General features: G+C 34.3%; 1 protein-coding gene across 1 annotated transcript in view; it reads left to right on the top strand.

Moving 5' to 3' along the window:
- Nucleotides 1-16,017, top strand: part of slc36a4 (solute carrier family 36 member 4) — a 36,801-nt gene that overhangs the window by 2,419 nt on the left and 18,365 nt on the right. Inside the window, exons 3-9 of the mRNA XM_051863299.1 lie at nucleotides 6-102; nucleotides 347-437; nucleotides 1,098-1,186; nucleotides 6,955-7,050; nucleotides 9,402-9,486; nucleotides 9,700-9,954; nucleotides 12,713-12,811. Coding sequence (XP_051719259.1) covers nucleotides 6-102; nucleotides 347-437; nucleotides 1,098-1,186; nucleotides 6,955-7,050; nucleotides 9,402-9,486; nucleotides 9,700-9,954; nucleotides 12,713-12,811 — 812 coding nt within the window. The remainder of the gene's footprint in view (nucleotides 1-5; nucleotides 103-346; nucleotides 438-1,097; nucleotides 1,187-6,954; nucleotides 7,051-9,401; nucleotides 9,487-9,699; nucleotides 9,955-12,712; nucleotides 12,812-16,017) is intronic.

The raw sequence follows: 16,017 nt of genomic DNA, 5'->3' as shown, positions 1-16,017 counted from the left end.
AGCAGACATGGAGATGATGACTCCTCTGATGGAGGAAGCAGGAGGTGAGGAGGAGGATGTAGACGTAGATGAAGATTCAGAGCATCTGTCACAAGGCATCACGTGAGTCTCACCCAGTCACAGTCAGCGTTTCTTTTGTAGATTTGGGTTGTCATTCATCGGGTGTTTGTTTGCAAACAGTAATTTTGTCTGTAACAAAAAATGTGTGTGTTTGTGTATATATAAACAGCATACTCTCATATTACATAATGTGTGCTATACCCTCTATCATTTCTGACTTCTGTCTGCCTGAAATAACCACATTGGTGTGGATCTGTTTTCTCTGTCTGTTTTCTCTATTCTTCAGGTTTACTCAAACCCTGCTGCATCTTTTAAAGGGGAATATTGGCACAGGATTGCTCGGGCTTCCTCTGGCAGTGAAGAATGCTGGGATAGTGGTATGTAGTATCTCAGCTTCTTCTGTAAAGTCTCATGAGCGATAAACCCAGTCTAGATCAGTTTATGTTGTGTACAAAGTAAACCATAGCTTTGCTTCTTCTCAAAGTCCAAAACTGAGCCTGAATCTGAACACAGCTTCTAGTGTTTATGTCCAAGTCAGACTGTTAGTAAAACCAGATAATTCAAAGTAGGCCATGAAAACTGGCTTGCAGACTGTAAAAACCTGAAATGCTTCAGGGGAGTATTAAATACATTTGTTTTTGCCACAAAATACAATTGCAGCATTATTGCCCCTGTAATTAAATTTGTTTGTTTTCACCATCATATCCTGATCACCAGATACTGACTGTTTAATGGGTGTTAACAGGTTAAAAACAAGTCAGACTGGTTTACAAACTAAACCATGTATACTGTATAGTGTGCTAATAGCCAAAATGGTTTGTAAGAATGTGAGTCCACAAACTTTATTGCTGCCATAAAGCCCTCGTACAGTATGTATGCAAAGTTCATGTTTAGAAAGAACGAAAGTCATAAGGCTTTATTGCTCTAGAAGACATTACATTTGGTCACTAAAAGCAGATATTATCTTTAAAACTATTCATGTGTTTTAAGTGTCTAAAACACATTAGACTGAAGGTGATTCTCTGTTTTTCCTCAAGCTCGGTCCGGTTAGCCTGGTACTGATGGGTGTGGTGTGCGTTCACTGCATGCACATCCTGGTCAACTGCAGCCATCAACTCAGTGAGCGGTAAGAATACACCAATCACAGCCAACCGCTTCAGCCACCACAACCAATCACATTTCATCTTACTTTTTTAAATGAACACTCAGTCCTGGCATGATTTAAGGTGTAGGTCAGTGGTTCCTAAACTGGAATATGCAAACAAAATGACGAGTTTTGTTGTTCATTTAATTCTGCCCCACCTTAAAATAACATTAAAACTGAGCATGTATTTCTAACAGGCAAAATGGTGCCTCTAGTGTAAAAAACAGGAACATGGTAGTTGAAATATTCCCCAATGGAAGGGGCGTTTCTGATGGGTAACCTGAAAACGAATCTCATTAGGTATTCAAATAAAAATGAGAGGCTTGGGTTGTTTGTAAATAAAATTACGATCATATCTGAAAGTTTTTATTTATTTTGCAGCTAGTGCAAACATTTTAAGGGGGCATATTCTGTATTCTGAATGCAGTGGTTGCTACCGTGTGTACAGTCTGAATATCTGTCTGTGTTCACACTTTAAAAAAACGCAGCTTCTTGCATGCATTCCTGCTTCAAACACGATCAAAGGGCTGTCCCTCGGGTCTGACTACAGGAAGCGGGAGACTGCTGCATCAGTCAGATGTGGGCAGGGTGTTTTTTACAAATTGTGCCAGTATTAGAGTTCTCAAATTCATCTTCATCAATGTGCTGCTGTTACACACGTATGCAAAGTTATCGCAATGAGGATATAGAATATCATCTATTCCATTATATATAGTGTGTGTGTGTGTGTGTGTATATATATATATATATATATATATATATACACACACACATCAAAATATGTATCGTGGATAGTGAGAATGTGTATTGTGTATAGAGTTTTAGTGTCAGTACTACATTAAACTACTATATATAATGTTGAATATAATGTATAATAATGCAATGGGGGAATATTTGTGGGTCCTAATAATGCCAAATGTGTTACCAGTAAAAAGAAGCATACATTATTTTAAATACATCTAGTCAGTGATGGAGGGCAAGCATATTCATCTACAATAATTCTGTATTTTCAGCTTCAGAATCGTAAAATATTTTTATTATCGCTATAATATTGTATCGTGAGTTCAGTATTGTGATATGTATCGTGACATGAGGGCATTGTTACACCCCTGATGCTTCAAAAGTTTGGCTGGTACGAATTTTTTAAATATTTTTGAAAAAATGCTCACCAAGGCTGAATTTATTTGATTAAAGATGCAATAAAAACAGTAATATTGTGAAATCTTATTGCAATTTAAATAACCCTTTTCTGTTTGAATATATTTTTAAACACTAATTTATTCCTGTGACCAAAGCTGAATTTTCAGCATCATTACTCCAGTCTTCAGTGTCACATGATCCTTCAGAAATCATTCTAATATGCTGATTTGATGCTCAAGAAACATTTATGATTATCATCAATGTTGGAAACAGTTGTGCTGCTTCATATTTTTCTGAAAACAGTGATTTTTTTTTTTTTCTTTCAGCATCAACAGTGATTATCTTTGAAAAATAGAAAAAATGGTCACACTTTACAATAAGTTTCATTAGTTTACATTAGTTAACATGAACTAATAATGAACTGCATTTCTACAGCATTTATTAATCTTTGCTAATGTTAATTTTAACAATTACTAATACATTATTAAAATCTTGTTAGTGCACTGTGAACTAACATGAACAGCTGGATTTTTATTAACGTTAACGAAGATTAGTAAATACTGTAACAAATGTATTGCTCATGGTTAGTTCATGTTAGTTAATACATTAACTAATGTTTTACTAATGAACCTTATTGTAGAGTTTTACCGAAAGTTTAAAAAAAACATTTATTTGAAATAGAAATATTTTGTCACATTATAAATGCCTTTATTATTTAAGACTTTATTATAAATATCTCTTCAAGCACTAAAAAGAAATGTAAGCATTTTTTAAGATAAAAAATAATGTCATTCACCTTATTTGTGGATCTTTTTTTTTTTTCTTCTTCTTTTTGAGGACATCACCGAAGTGAAGTATTGTCACATTTAGCTTTGGGGGTCAATTTTTTTCCCAAAAATTGAGCCAGGTAACCAGGGCTGTATTTACCTCATATTGTGACATAGGCAAAAGAAAATTTTGGGCCCTCCCAAACCCCGCACCGATGTTGGTCAGAAACCTCATATAACCATGCAATGGACTACTTTTCATGAAATGGAAAAACACTGTATTTTTAAAATAATTAAACACTATGTTGTCAAAGCTGATATTGTGGCTTTATATATGATCATATACTTGATTGTGTCAGTGTATTAACATTTTACCAAAATGTAGCTGAAATGAAGTTACGAAGTTTTTGACCAGCGAATGTCGTGTTTTTTTGTTTTGTTTTTTTTCCTGTCATTAGAATGGCCACATCTGAGGCAGTATAAGTGCATCTCATTACGTTTTCATCAACTTAATAGATTATAAAGTTTATTGTAGCTATGTGGGCACTCGTTTTTTTTTTTTTTTTTTTTTTCTTTCCTGTCATTTTGCCAAAATCTAATGTTAAAATGAAGTGCTATTCACAGTCTATTTAAAACCGTATTGGCTATGACTCAACGGCAAATGCCAGAATAAGACACTTATACGTAAATATATATATATATATATATATATATATATATATATATATATATATATATATATATATATATATATATATATATATATGTACAGGTGCTGGTCATATAATTAGAATAACATCAAAAAGTTGATTTATTTCACTAATTCCATTCAAAAAGTGAAACTTGTATATTATATTCATTCATTACACACAGACTGATATATTTCAAATGTTTATTTCTTTTAATTTTGATGATTATAACTGACAACTAAGGAAAATCCCAAATTCAGTATCTCAGAAAATTAGAATATTGTGAAAAGGTTCAATATTGAAGACACCTGGTGCCACACTCTAATCAGCTAATTAACTCAAAACACCTGCAAAGGCCTTTAAATGGTCTCTCAGTCTAGTTCTGTAGGCTACACAATCATGGGGAAGACTGCTGACTTGACAGTTGTCCAAAAGACGACCATTGACACCTTGCACAAGGAGGGCAAGACACAAAAGGTCATTGCAAAAGAGGCTGGCTGTTCACAGAGCTCTGTGTCCAAGCACATTAATAGAGAGGCGAAGGGAAGGAAAAGATGTGGTAGAAAAAAAGTGTACAAGCAATAGGGATAACCGCACCCTGGAGAGGATTGTGAAACAAAACCCATTCAAAAATGTGGGGGAGATTCACAAAGAGTGGACTGCAGCTGGAGTCAGTGCTTCAAGAACCACTACGCACAGACGTATGCAAGACATGGGTTTCAGCTGTCGCATTCCTTGTGTCAAGCCACTCTTGAACAACAGACAGCGTCAGAAGCGTCTCACCTGGGCTAAAGACAAAAAGGACTGGACTGCTGCTGAGTGGTTCAAAGTTATGTTCTCTGATGAAAGTAAATTTTGCATTTCCTTTGGAGATCAGGGTCCCAGAGTCTGGAGGAAGAGAGGAGAGGCACACAATCCACGTTGCTTGAGGTCCAGTGTAAAGTTTCCACAGTCAGTGATGGTTTGGGGTGCCATGTCATCTGCTGGTGTTGGTCCACTGTGTTTTCTGAGGTCCAAGGTCAACGCAGCCGTATACCAGGAAGTTTTAGAGCACTTCATGCTTCCTGCTGCTGACCAACTTTATGGAGATGCAGATTTCATTTTCCAATAGGACTTGGCACCTGCACACAGTGCCAAAGCTACCAGTACCTGGTTTAAGGACCATGGTATCCCTGTTCTTAATTTACCAGCAAACTCGCTTGACCTTAACCCCATAGAAAATCTATGGAGTATTGTGAAGAGGAAGATGCGATATGCCAGACCCAACAATGCAGAAGAGCTGAAGGCCACTATTAGAGCAACCTGGGCTCTTATAACACCTGGGCAGTGCCACAGACTGATCGACTCCATGCCACGCCGCATTGCTGCAGTAATTCAGGCAAAAGGAGCCCCAACTAAGTATTGAGTGCTGTACATGCTCATACTTTTCATGTTCATACTTTTCAGTTGGCTAAGATTTCTAAAAATCCTTTCTTTGTATTGGTCTTAAGTAATATTCTAATTTTCTGAGATACTGAATTTGGGATTTTCCTTAGTTGTCAGTTATAATCATCAAAATTAAAAGAAATAAACATTTGAAATATATCAGTCTGTGTAATGAATGAATATAATATACAAGTTTCACTTTTTGAATGGAATTAGTGAAATAAATCAATTGATGATATTCTAATTATATGACCAGCACCAGTGTGTAATATATATGTGTGTGTGTGTGTGTGTGTGTATAAGTGTTTCTTGAGTAAAGAAAACACTGTACTTATTCAAACAACCAGTTCTTTATTTACCTTTGCATTGCAAACAAGCAGACGGTCCTAAATGTGTGCAGCACTTCATTTACAATAGAGGTGGGTGGAGTTATGAGTTTTGACTGACAGTTTAAGGAGCCAATGGAGTTACGAGGTTTACTCATAAGCTCTTTTTAATACTGGTTAATACTGGTATGGCCCGGTTTTACAGACAGGGCTTAGACTAAGCCAGGATTAGGCCTTAGTTCAGTTAGGACATTTAAATAGCTTTAATAAATGTGCACTAGAAAAAAAACATTACTGGTGTGCATCTTGAGACAAAACCATGGCAGTGACATATTTTAAGATATGTCAGTACAAGTTGCTTTCAGTTAAAACAGCTCAAACAGGCATTTTAGTCTAGGACTAGCTTAAAGGGATAGTTCACCCAAAAATGATGACAGAATTTTCATTTTTGGGTGAACTATCTCTTTAAGCCTTGTCTTTGAAACCGGAGGTATACTGGTTAAATATTTGCAAAACACACAGACGGACGTAAAGGGTGACCAATAATAACTATTTATGAAAAAACAAATATTAAGATACAAGGTTTCTGCCTGACAGCGATGATATTTTAAATTTTATTAATTTATAAGGTAATTAATTGTCTTACAGAGTTGTAGCAGAGTGAAATAATAAAAATAATAATAATTTAAAAAATATTATTTCTTTTGTAATGGGTCCCATCAAAAAAGATGCACTCCAGAAGAAAATATAACCAATTCATTCTCAGGTGCATAAAACAAAAAAAGTTGTATCAACCAAATAGCCAAAATCGTCCACACACTGCAGAGTAAAAAAAGTGCAGAAAAGTGTCTTAAAAACAGACCAAAGAGCAGATGTTTCAGCTCATGCTTTCTTCAGTGCTCATAGAACAAACAGTAACAACACTTTTCTATAGGAACAATAACAAATTGTTACCAACTGAGCTTAATCAATAGGTGTTAGGTGATTACCAAAACCAATTCAAACAAAAAAAAAAAAAGTAAATAAATAACAAATGGAAAAAAAGCAAGAAAAAAAATTTAAAAAGAAAATAAATTACAAGGGGAAAAAAAATAAAGAAAAAAAATTACAAAAAAACATGCAAGATCTATCTGTTTATTCAATCCGGTAGGGGACCTTGTAATGGGTCCCCCTGGACGTGCGAGCATAGGCACGTGTCTAGAATGCCTATGCATAAATCCGGCCCTGCAGGTAACTCCAACCAAAACCACATACAATATAAATATCACATGTGATGAACTTTTTTTGTGCTTCCTCTTTTATCCAAGTGTTTAGACTGAATTTTCCCCCTCTAGGATTACATAAAAAAAATTCTTCAAGAATATTTGCCTGTGTCTGTCTCTTTCCTGCATGTTCTCTCACAGGTTGAAGCGTTCTCCCCTTGGTTATAGCGACACGGTTGCCGTTGCCATGGAGACGAGTTCCTCCCAGTGCCTCAGGAAAAGTGCTCATTTTGGGAGGTAAGCTATCCCATCATGCAGTTCATTGGCATGACAGCACCCCCCAACCCACCCCCACCCCCACCCCCTTTATGTGCATATGTGATAGAGAAAGAGGGAATGGCAAGAGGGCAAATGTCTGTGCTGGAATGAATATATTCATTAGAGTGCAGAGAGACAGGACAGGATGCTGCCTGCAGTGTGTTTTCAGATCTGATGTCCCACACACAGAGAGACCTCGCGCCCTGAATCTTAAAAAGATTTGTCTTACCAGGAAATGTTGCCTCATATTATCATTGTCAAAAGATAATATGCATACTGAAAAATAAAACGCCAACAATACTACTGCTAATAATAAAAAAGAAATAATAATATTAGTAAATAATACCAATAATTGAATACATATTAAAAAACATATAGTATATATAACAGTCATCATTAACTCAGCCTTATGTGTTTAAAAAACTCATACGATTGTTTTTTGGAACAGCCTGAAAGCACCACTATTTTTATGCCACTTTCATGGTGCTTTTGCATCTTTTTTGAAGCTTGAAAGCTTCAGTCTTTATTCATGGCAATTTCATGGAATAAATTCATAGTCTCAAAATGTTCCCCTTTCATGTTCTTTTAAAAAAAGAAAGTCAAATGGGTTTCTAACAACATGAGGTTGAGTAAATTATGACAATTTCCATTTAGTGTTTTTTTTTTTGTTTGTTTTGTATGTATATACTATTTTATTTTTTATTATCATTTTGAATTAGCTGTTTATTTTTAAATTTGTAGTTTTCATGTCAATTTTAGTTACATTTTTAGTAATTTTGTTATGTCCTTTTGTTGATTTCTAAATAATTTATTTTTATTTCAGTTAGTAATTTTAGTACTTAGTTATCTCACTTACCTGTCAGAGGCAACCTTTCTGATTTATTTTATTTCTTACTTGATTTATTTCTTTCAATTAAATTTCAATTAAAAATGTCTTTTAATAGTTTCCATTTTTAGGCGAACTATCCCTTTAAAGGGGACCTATTATGCCCCCTTTTACAAGATGTAAAATAAGTCTCTGATGTCCCCAGAGTGTGTATGTGAAGTTTTAGCTCAAAATACCCCACAGATAATTTTTTATAGCATGTTAAAATTGCCACTTTTGGGGGTGAGCAAAAATGCGCCGTTTCAGTGTGTGCCCTTTAAATGCAAATGAGCTGCTGCGCTCGGCCTAATAGGGCGGAGCTTCAAGAGCTCATTCTCCGGTGTCAGGAGTCAGTCAGGACTCACTATAACTGCGAATATATTCTGCATGGAGATAGAACAGGTATAGTTTAGTTTAATTACGGTTATAACTTATATTGTCTTCTTGTTTTTATCCACTATATCAGTACAAGCCAGTTTACCCATGAGTTTTATAATGTTTATTGTACTTCACACAAAATATGAAGTGTCTGTTTTCACTCTAGAAAATCTCTGTAAGAGCTTAATAAAACAGTGCAAATGTGCATTAAAATATTATCCATAAACTCTCTCTCTCTCTCTCTCCCTTGCATTATCATCAACATACATAGTGAAGTACACAGAAACACTCGTTACAACTAACAGTAAACAAATACATAACTTTTATATGTAACTTTTTAGCACAACCTCTGTTTTGTATTGTCCATTTGTATTGACATTCGTTCACAAAGCAGTCCGGTGTGAAATGATTCGCGCAGACATAAACGAATTTCGGTAGAGCTGAGGGAGCATTTTCTTCGAAAACAAAATTAATCCACCTCGTCTTCAGCGGCTCAGATTTAGGGAGTAAATGGAGAGAGCTATGTGGATTAATCCATCCAGCTACAGAACACCTAAAACGCTTGGGAGACGTTCTCATCAGTGCGGACTGTACAACTGGCTGTGAACTCGCTCAGGGCGGTTCTGTGTTAAAACGGCAGTGTCTGTCATCATTCGTGGGTGGGGCCTGTGGCTAATGTGACGTCACATTGCCAGGAACCTGCAAACGGCTTGTTCAGAGACACTGCTTATGATTTATGGGGATTAAAAAAAAGGAGTGGGTGGATTTTTATCACTATAGGGTGGTTGTGTACACACGCTGCCAACACACATTTATATCCAAACACCATGCAAAAGTGAATTTTGCATAATAGTTCCCCTTTAAGACCTTAAAAAGTTTTAACAAATATGTATTGCATGGCTCTCTGGAATATTTGATTCTGATTGGTCAATTGCTTCAATCAGATATTTTTTCTATAACACCCACTAAACTGTATAATTGACTTTTGTTGCAGCTAATTTCATATGCTATGCTAGATTCATGTCTCATATCACACGGTCTCTTTCTTTTCACATAATACAATGATTTGCACTTAAATCTTTTACAGGCACTTGGTGAATTTCTTCCTGGTTTTGACCCAGCTGGGCTTCTGTAGTGTTTATTTTGTGTTCCTGGCTGAGAACATTAAACAGGTATGTGTGACATTAGTGCTCCAAAAGTTAATTTTCTCCATAGATAAGCAGATTTTTACTATATGATGGAGCCAGAGGCAATGAAAATGAATTGAAATGTACACATTTCCCGAATGAAGACCAGCAGCAGTCAATCAGAATTTGGCTTTGAAAGTAATAGCCAATCAAATTTTTTCTTGGAACTAAGTCAAAGCTGTGTGTGTTTTTATATAGGTGATGGAAGGAACTCATCTGAACGCTTCCGTGGAGACTGTACTGTTATACTCCAATAGCTCAGAGGAGGGCACCATCTCCCCAGACACGCCTTCTGCTGCGGGGCTGGACCTGCGGCTCTACATGGTCTTCCTCCTTCCCTTCATCATTGTGCTGACCTTCATCAGGGACCTGCGGAACATGGCCGTGCTCTCCGCCATCGCCAACCTCTGTATGGCTATCAGCCTCATCCTGATCTTCACATATATACTCAACGTAAGTGTGCATGTGTGTTAGGACTGCATGATTTTGGGAAAATTCAAATTGCGATTTTTGATAAAAATAATAAAATAATGATTAATAATAAAAAATAAAATAATTATTATTATTATTATTACTAAATAACACTATTAACATAAATATCACTATTGTAATATTTCACTGTAAAATAAAAAAAGTATTTAAGAAGTATTTAAGAAAAGTAATTGTATAATTACATTATATTTATGCATTTGGCAGATGCTTTTGTCCAAAGCAACTTGCATTATATTCAAGGAACACATTTTATCAGGTCTTGCTTTTCCTGGGAATTGAACACATGACCTTTGCGTCGCTAGGGCCATGCTCAATAATAACAATAATAATAAAAAAAATTATAATAATATAATTTTATTTAATAGTAAAACTGTAAAATTATAATACTAATATTTATGGTCTTAATTTCTTATTTTTCAAACGTTGAACCAAACAAGCTTTTATTTTGGTGGAAAACCGCAGGAAGCCCATAAAGCTTCTCTCTAGTTGACAACATCTGGTTTATAAGCACATCACATTGTAAGTTTAGGAGGATGATTGGCATCAGTGTTAGGGAACATTACATTTAAAAGTAATGCGTTACAATATTGTGTTACTCCCTAAAAAGAGTAACTAATTTGTTACTTCTTTTGTTACTACAACAATTTACTTTTTGAAATAAGTAACAACAGTTCTTTAGTCCCAATGTTGAGAAAATTCATCAAGTCACCTTTATTTATATAGCACTTTTTACAATGCAGATTGTGTCAAAGCAGCTTTACAGTGATAACTACAGTAAATAATTTTGGCTTTACAGCAGCTCTAGAAGAAAATGGTGTCATTGTCCAGCTTAAGTAAATTCAGTATTGATTCATTCCTTTGTAAAAATCAATAGTTATTAATTTAGTTCATTTATCTATACATCGGCTCTGGAGAAAACAGTGATGTCATCATCCAGCTCAGTTCAGTTCGCAGACAATGGTGTCAATGCAAGCAGATCAAAAACATTGTTGAATGTTCGTAAGTGCAGAGGCGCTGTGTAAACATGATGGTTATTGTAGTTTTAGACTAAATGTGAGCATTTAAAAAAGATTCAGTGTTCCTCAAAATTAATAAAATCAGTCAAATGCAAAATCAGAATATGCAAACGTTCAATAATTAAATATGTTAAATAAAACAAATATTTTTATGCATTTAATCTCAACATATTGACCAGTGTATTTGCTGCTGACCTTCGATGATTTATAAGCAAAAATTACTTTAGATTTTTTTGTTTTTATTGGTGAAGTAAGTGTTAAACTTTTTTCTCCTGTGTCATATATTTTTCCATTATCCAGAACTCCAGCACAGCTGAAATGTTTGTTTGAGCTGCGCCCTCTACTGTACACGCGTACAGTATAGCTTATTTCAATTTTGGTGTGAAAAGATCTTTACATTTGCCAAAAATATAACTTTTTTGCTATAAAAAAACTAAAAAAACCAAACAAGCCCAGCCCAGGTGAGTAACGCATTACTTTTCTTAAAAAGTATCTAAGTAACGCAATTAGTTAGTTTTTAAAGGAGTAGCGCAATATTGTAATGCATTACTTTTAAAAGTAACATTCCCCAACACTGGTTGTTACTTTAGCATTTTTTTTTTTAATAACAACTAAAAAAAGTTATATTTTTGGTAAATGTGCAGCTCAAACCATTCTGGATTGCAGCCGAAAAAAATTAAACCCAAATTGGATATTTGGTCATGTGAAGTCATTTTTGCTTATGGTTAAATTGAAGCATCGAATGTCAGCAGCAAAGACATTGATTAATAAAGTGAGATTAAATGCATAAAGTATGTTAGTATTTAATTAAATACATAAAGTATATAAGTATTTAATTATTGCAAGTTTGCATAATATTCTGAGTTTGCATTTCACAGTTTTCATTCATTATGAGGAATACTGAATCTGTTTTTGTGCGAGACGAGTAAATGCATGTTCACAATTAGTCTAAAGCTACAATAACCATGTTCACACAGTGCACAACACCTCTGCACTTACTCACAATTTCTCTGAACAAGGGGACAGAAAAAGCTGTCAGTCAATAAATGAGAAAAGTAACTTTCGTTACTTTTTTGAAAAAGTAACTCAGAAGATTTGTTGTAAATTTAAAAGTAATACGTAACTTTACTAGTTACTTGAAAAAAGTAATCTGATTACACTGATTACACATTTCACGCTATAAGCGCCCCAAACTCAGAGTGGAGCTGCAGTTACTGTGAACCAAGGCACTCTGAGACACTGAAAACACCAGATCATAAGCTGCTCACATGTAAATGAACACAGTGCCACTCTTCAAACGCAAACATTTATTTAAATAAATCACAGCCTTTGTGATATCTAAGCCATAACACGATTTCAGTTTTATTCCATATTTTCATATTATTTCAGTCTCATATATCCACTTTTGTAGTCAGAAATGTGCATTGTGCAGCATAGGAACACAAATGATACAAGCCTATGCATGCTAAGTCTCGGAAATTGCATGAAGCCACCAAATCAGATTGGAGTCATTTTTATATGCATCAAATTGTGAAGGCTGTGGGCGGCTGCTACATCTGAGGCTGACACTAAATCTTTACATATAATTGTTCCTGTAAGTGTGTGTGTGTGTCTTTCAGCCTTTATACTAGAGAGAAATACTGCAATTATAGTAATAATGTGAACTATATCATGCCTTTTACCATCTCTGACTCTGTCCGTAGGATGTGAGCGATCCCAGGCGGCTGCCGTATGCCTCCACATGGCGGAAGTTTCCCTTCTTCTTTGGAACGGCCATATTTGCTTTCGAGGGAATTGGAGTGGTGAGTTTATGATTCAGGTTTTAATTATTTGATTTCGATACATCTACTATACATGATATTTGATGATAATCTATCTAATTTTTCATTTGTATTGGAATTGAAAAAATTAGGTATAATTATAATGGACAATTCTCTTGCTTCGTCCGCTATCATTTCATGTTTTTTTGTTTTGTTTTGTTTTTTGTTTTTCTCTGCGCTTGTTGTAATGCAGTATGGGATTTCAAACGATGCATTTCCATAAATATATTTGGCAGATGCTTTTTTTCATAGTGACTTGCATATTGTCAGTGCAGTATTAAAAATAGTTTTATTTTTAAAATGTTCTTCTTTAAAACAACATGAAGGGGCTATATGTAAGAATTTTCTTTTATCGTTTTTAAATTGTGTGAACAGCTTGTAACGGAACTTAAAAAACGAGACCTTCCCCGACTTCCTAGGTTGTCTATGAAAATCTGTAGACTCACCTGTAGATTTTTATGTGAAGGACTCGGGACATTTTTGCCGGGAAAGTCAAAAGGATGTGACGGTTATGAGCCATTCTGTATTGAAATGTCAATGTGTCATGCAAAGAAAAGCAATTAATTCAAACTATAGTGTCACAGCCAGATCTATATAGTCTATAGTCTTAAATATACTTTATAATCAAACTATCATAACAGTGTAATTTTAATGACCTCATCTGTCACCGGTGAACTGTAGAGCTGGTGCAAACATATCCACATCGCTATGATCAGATGATTTCTTAACTGCTGTTTTCTCACCGCTGTCATTTTTGTTGTGTTTTATTTTGTTATTGAGAGGAAAGCACGCAGTATATTTTTACATATTCATCTAAACATCATTCTCAGCAGCATGAACGTGTCTAGATGTTCGATAACAGTATATAGAAACAGTTTTTCCAACTTCTTTTTACTTCTAAGCGGAGTGAAAAAGAAATTTGTCAGTCTCATGTACATTACGTGAGCACGAGCAATAAATTGTCTGCAGTTCACTTAACGGCCACCGGTGTCACTAATAACAAGGGTTTCTGAATTCTACATATAGCACCTTTAATGTACATTTATAACACCATACATTGTGTTATTATCCTGGCATTAAATTACAAAAAAATAAACTCTACTGTGAGAAGGTGATGGTAAATTTGACATCTTACTCTCTTCTGTCCACCAAAATTAATTCATTTCTGTTGGAAAGTCATCAATGACAATATTTTTTTTTTCTTTTACCATTAGAGCAAATGGTAATGCAAAAATTATACAGTAGTCAACATTTGAAGTGGATCAAAAAAGTTTGTCAAAGTTGTCCTAAGAAGAAGTTTTTAGGACAACTTTGTTGAAAGGTTTTGATCCACTTCAAATGTTGACTACTATATTTTCTATGGTCTCCTATATATCTCTATAGAAGTTACTCTGCTATAATTTATAGGTCTATTGTATATCTCTGTTTAGCAGGGCAATTTCATGTGTTCAAACAGAAGCTGATTTGTATACGTCTTGAAAATGGTATTATATTGTAAGTGCTGATACAGATAACGTGATTTGTGCATTCCCTGGGAGTCAAACTCGTGACTTGGCCTTGCTAGCACCATACTCTCCTGTTTGAGCTACAGGATACATGATGTGCTGTTGTATATGGTCAAAAAATGTGTCTTAGGCCCTGTTGACACTAGTGCATTTTCGTTTTAAAATGAAAACGATCCTCGTCTATACTGGCGTTTCCCCTGCATTTCAGAAACAATCTCTGTCTACACTACTCAACCGTAAAGCATTGTAAGTTTCCCAAAAGCATTGTAAGTTGACCGTATAGCCACCAACAGTCTTTATACGATCAATTTAGGCTTACGATGCTTCTGGGAAATGCAGCCCTGGTCTGTTATTGTCATGTTCCGGTAGCGTAATATGGGCAGCAACGTCATCGTTTTCAAAAGTCTTTCTTTTGGTCCGTTTACACCCTTGTGAAAAAAAAGCACACTTCAGTATACTTTTATAAAGTGTACTTATTGCACAAATAATATACTTTAAAAGAACACACTTAAGTGTGAATTAAATGTAATGTTTATCGCTTAAGTGCATTCTATTTATAATTAATTTCAAATGTATCACAGATTAAGTTCATATTAAATGCAATAAGTTGAACTTATGAGTGATTTTTTTTTTTTTTGAACCACTTAAGTGGGACTTAAATACAACTTTATGATAACCTTCGTAATTGCTTCTAGTATCTTTAAACTATAGTTGAAGTGCACTGCTCAATGTACTAACAAGCAATTAATGTGAACTAACATATATTTTAATATCAGTTATCAATACACTTAAGTGTGAATTAAATGTAATGTTTTCAGCCGCTTAAGTGCATTCTATTTGTAATTAGTTTTGAATGTATCACAGATTAAGTTCATATTAAATGCAATTAATTGAACTTCTGAGTGATGTACTTTGAAATATGGTAAAAGTGTACTTCCGAATGTACTGACAAGCAATTAATGTGAACTAAAATATACTTTAATGTAATTTACATGTACACTATTATATAATTTAATACATTTGTAATTACATTATTTACATACATTTTTATTTAATTTAATACATTTGTTATTACATTATTTGTAATTACATATAATAATGAAGTTACAATTTAGTATGTTTCAAAATATTACAATCAACAAATGCAAATCAAAAACCCTCTACATTTATTGACAAAACAATCTCTAAAACAAATACACAAAAACCTTTTTGTTGATGCACAAGAAAAACCCAAAAAAACACTATACACAATCACAAACAATTACAACACTTTAACTCTCATTTAGAAAGAGTCTGGAGGACAGTGAGGCTTATATGCACTATCATTTTCTCCCTCACATACAAAGGTACCTAAACCTAAACCTACCCATCACAATACTTTCTGCATTTTTACATTTTCAGAAAAAATCATTCTGTATGATCTATAAGATGATAAATAAGATAACACCCATGAATTAATACAAACAAAATGTAAAGAAAAGAAGATTCAAAACTTTGGGTAACACTTTACAATAACTTTTTATTAGTTAACTACTTTAGTTAACATGAACTATGAATGAAAAATACTTTAAAGCATTTATAAATCCTAGTTAATATTACTTATGCAACATTTGATTTTAATAATGCATATGTTAATAGATAATGCACTGTAAACTAACATGAACAATGACTATACATTTTATT

Source organism: Ctenopharyngodon idella, chromosome 15 (assembly GCF_019924925.1).
Source record: "Ctenopharyngodon idella isolate HZGC_01 chromosome 15, HZGC01, whole genome shotgun sequence".
In the NCBI taxonomy this organism is placed as follows: Eukaryota; Metazoa; Chordata; class Actinopteri; order Cypriniformes; family Xenocyprididae; genus Ctenopharyngodon; species Ctenopharyngodon idella.
This window is presented reverse-complemented; position numbering and strand designations above follow the sequence as displayed.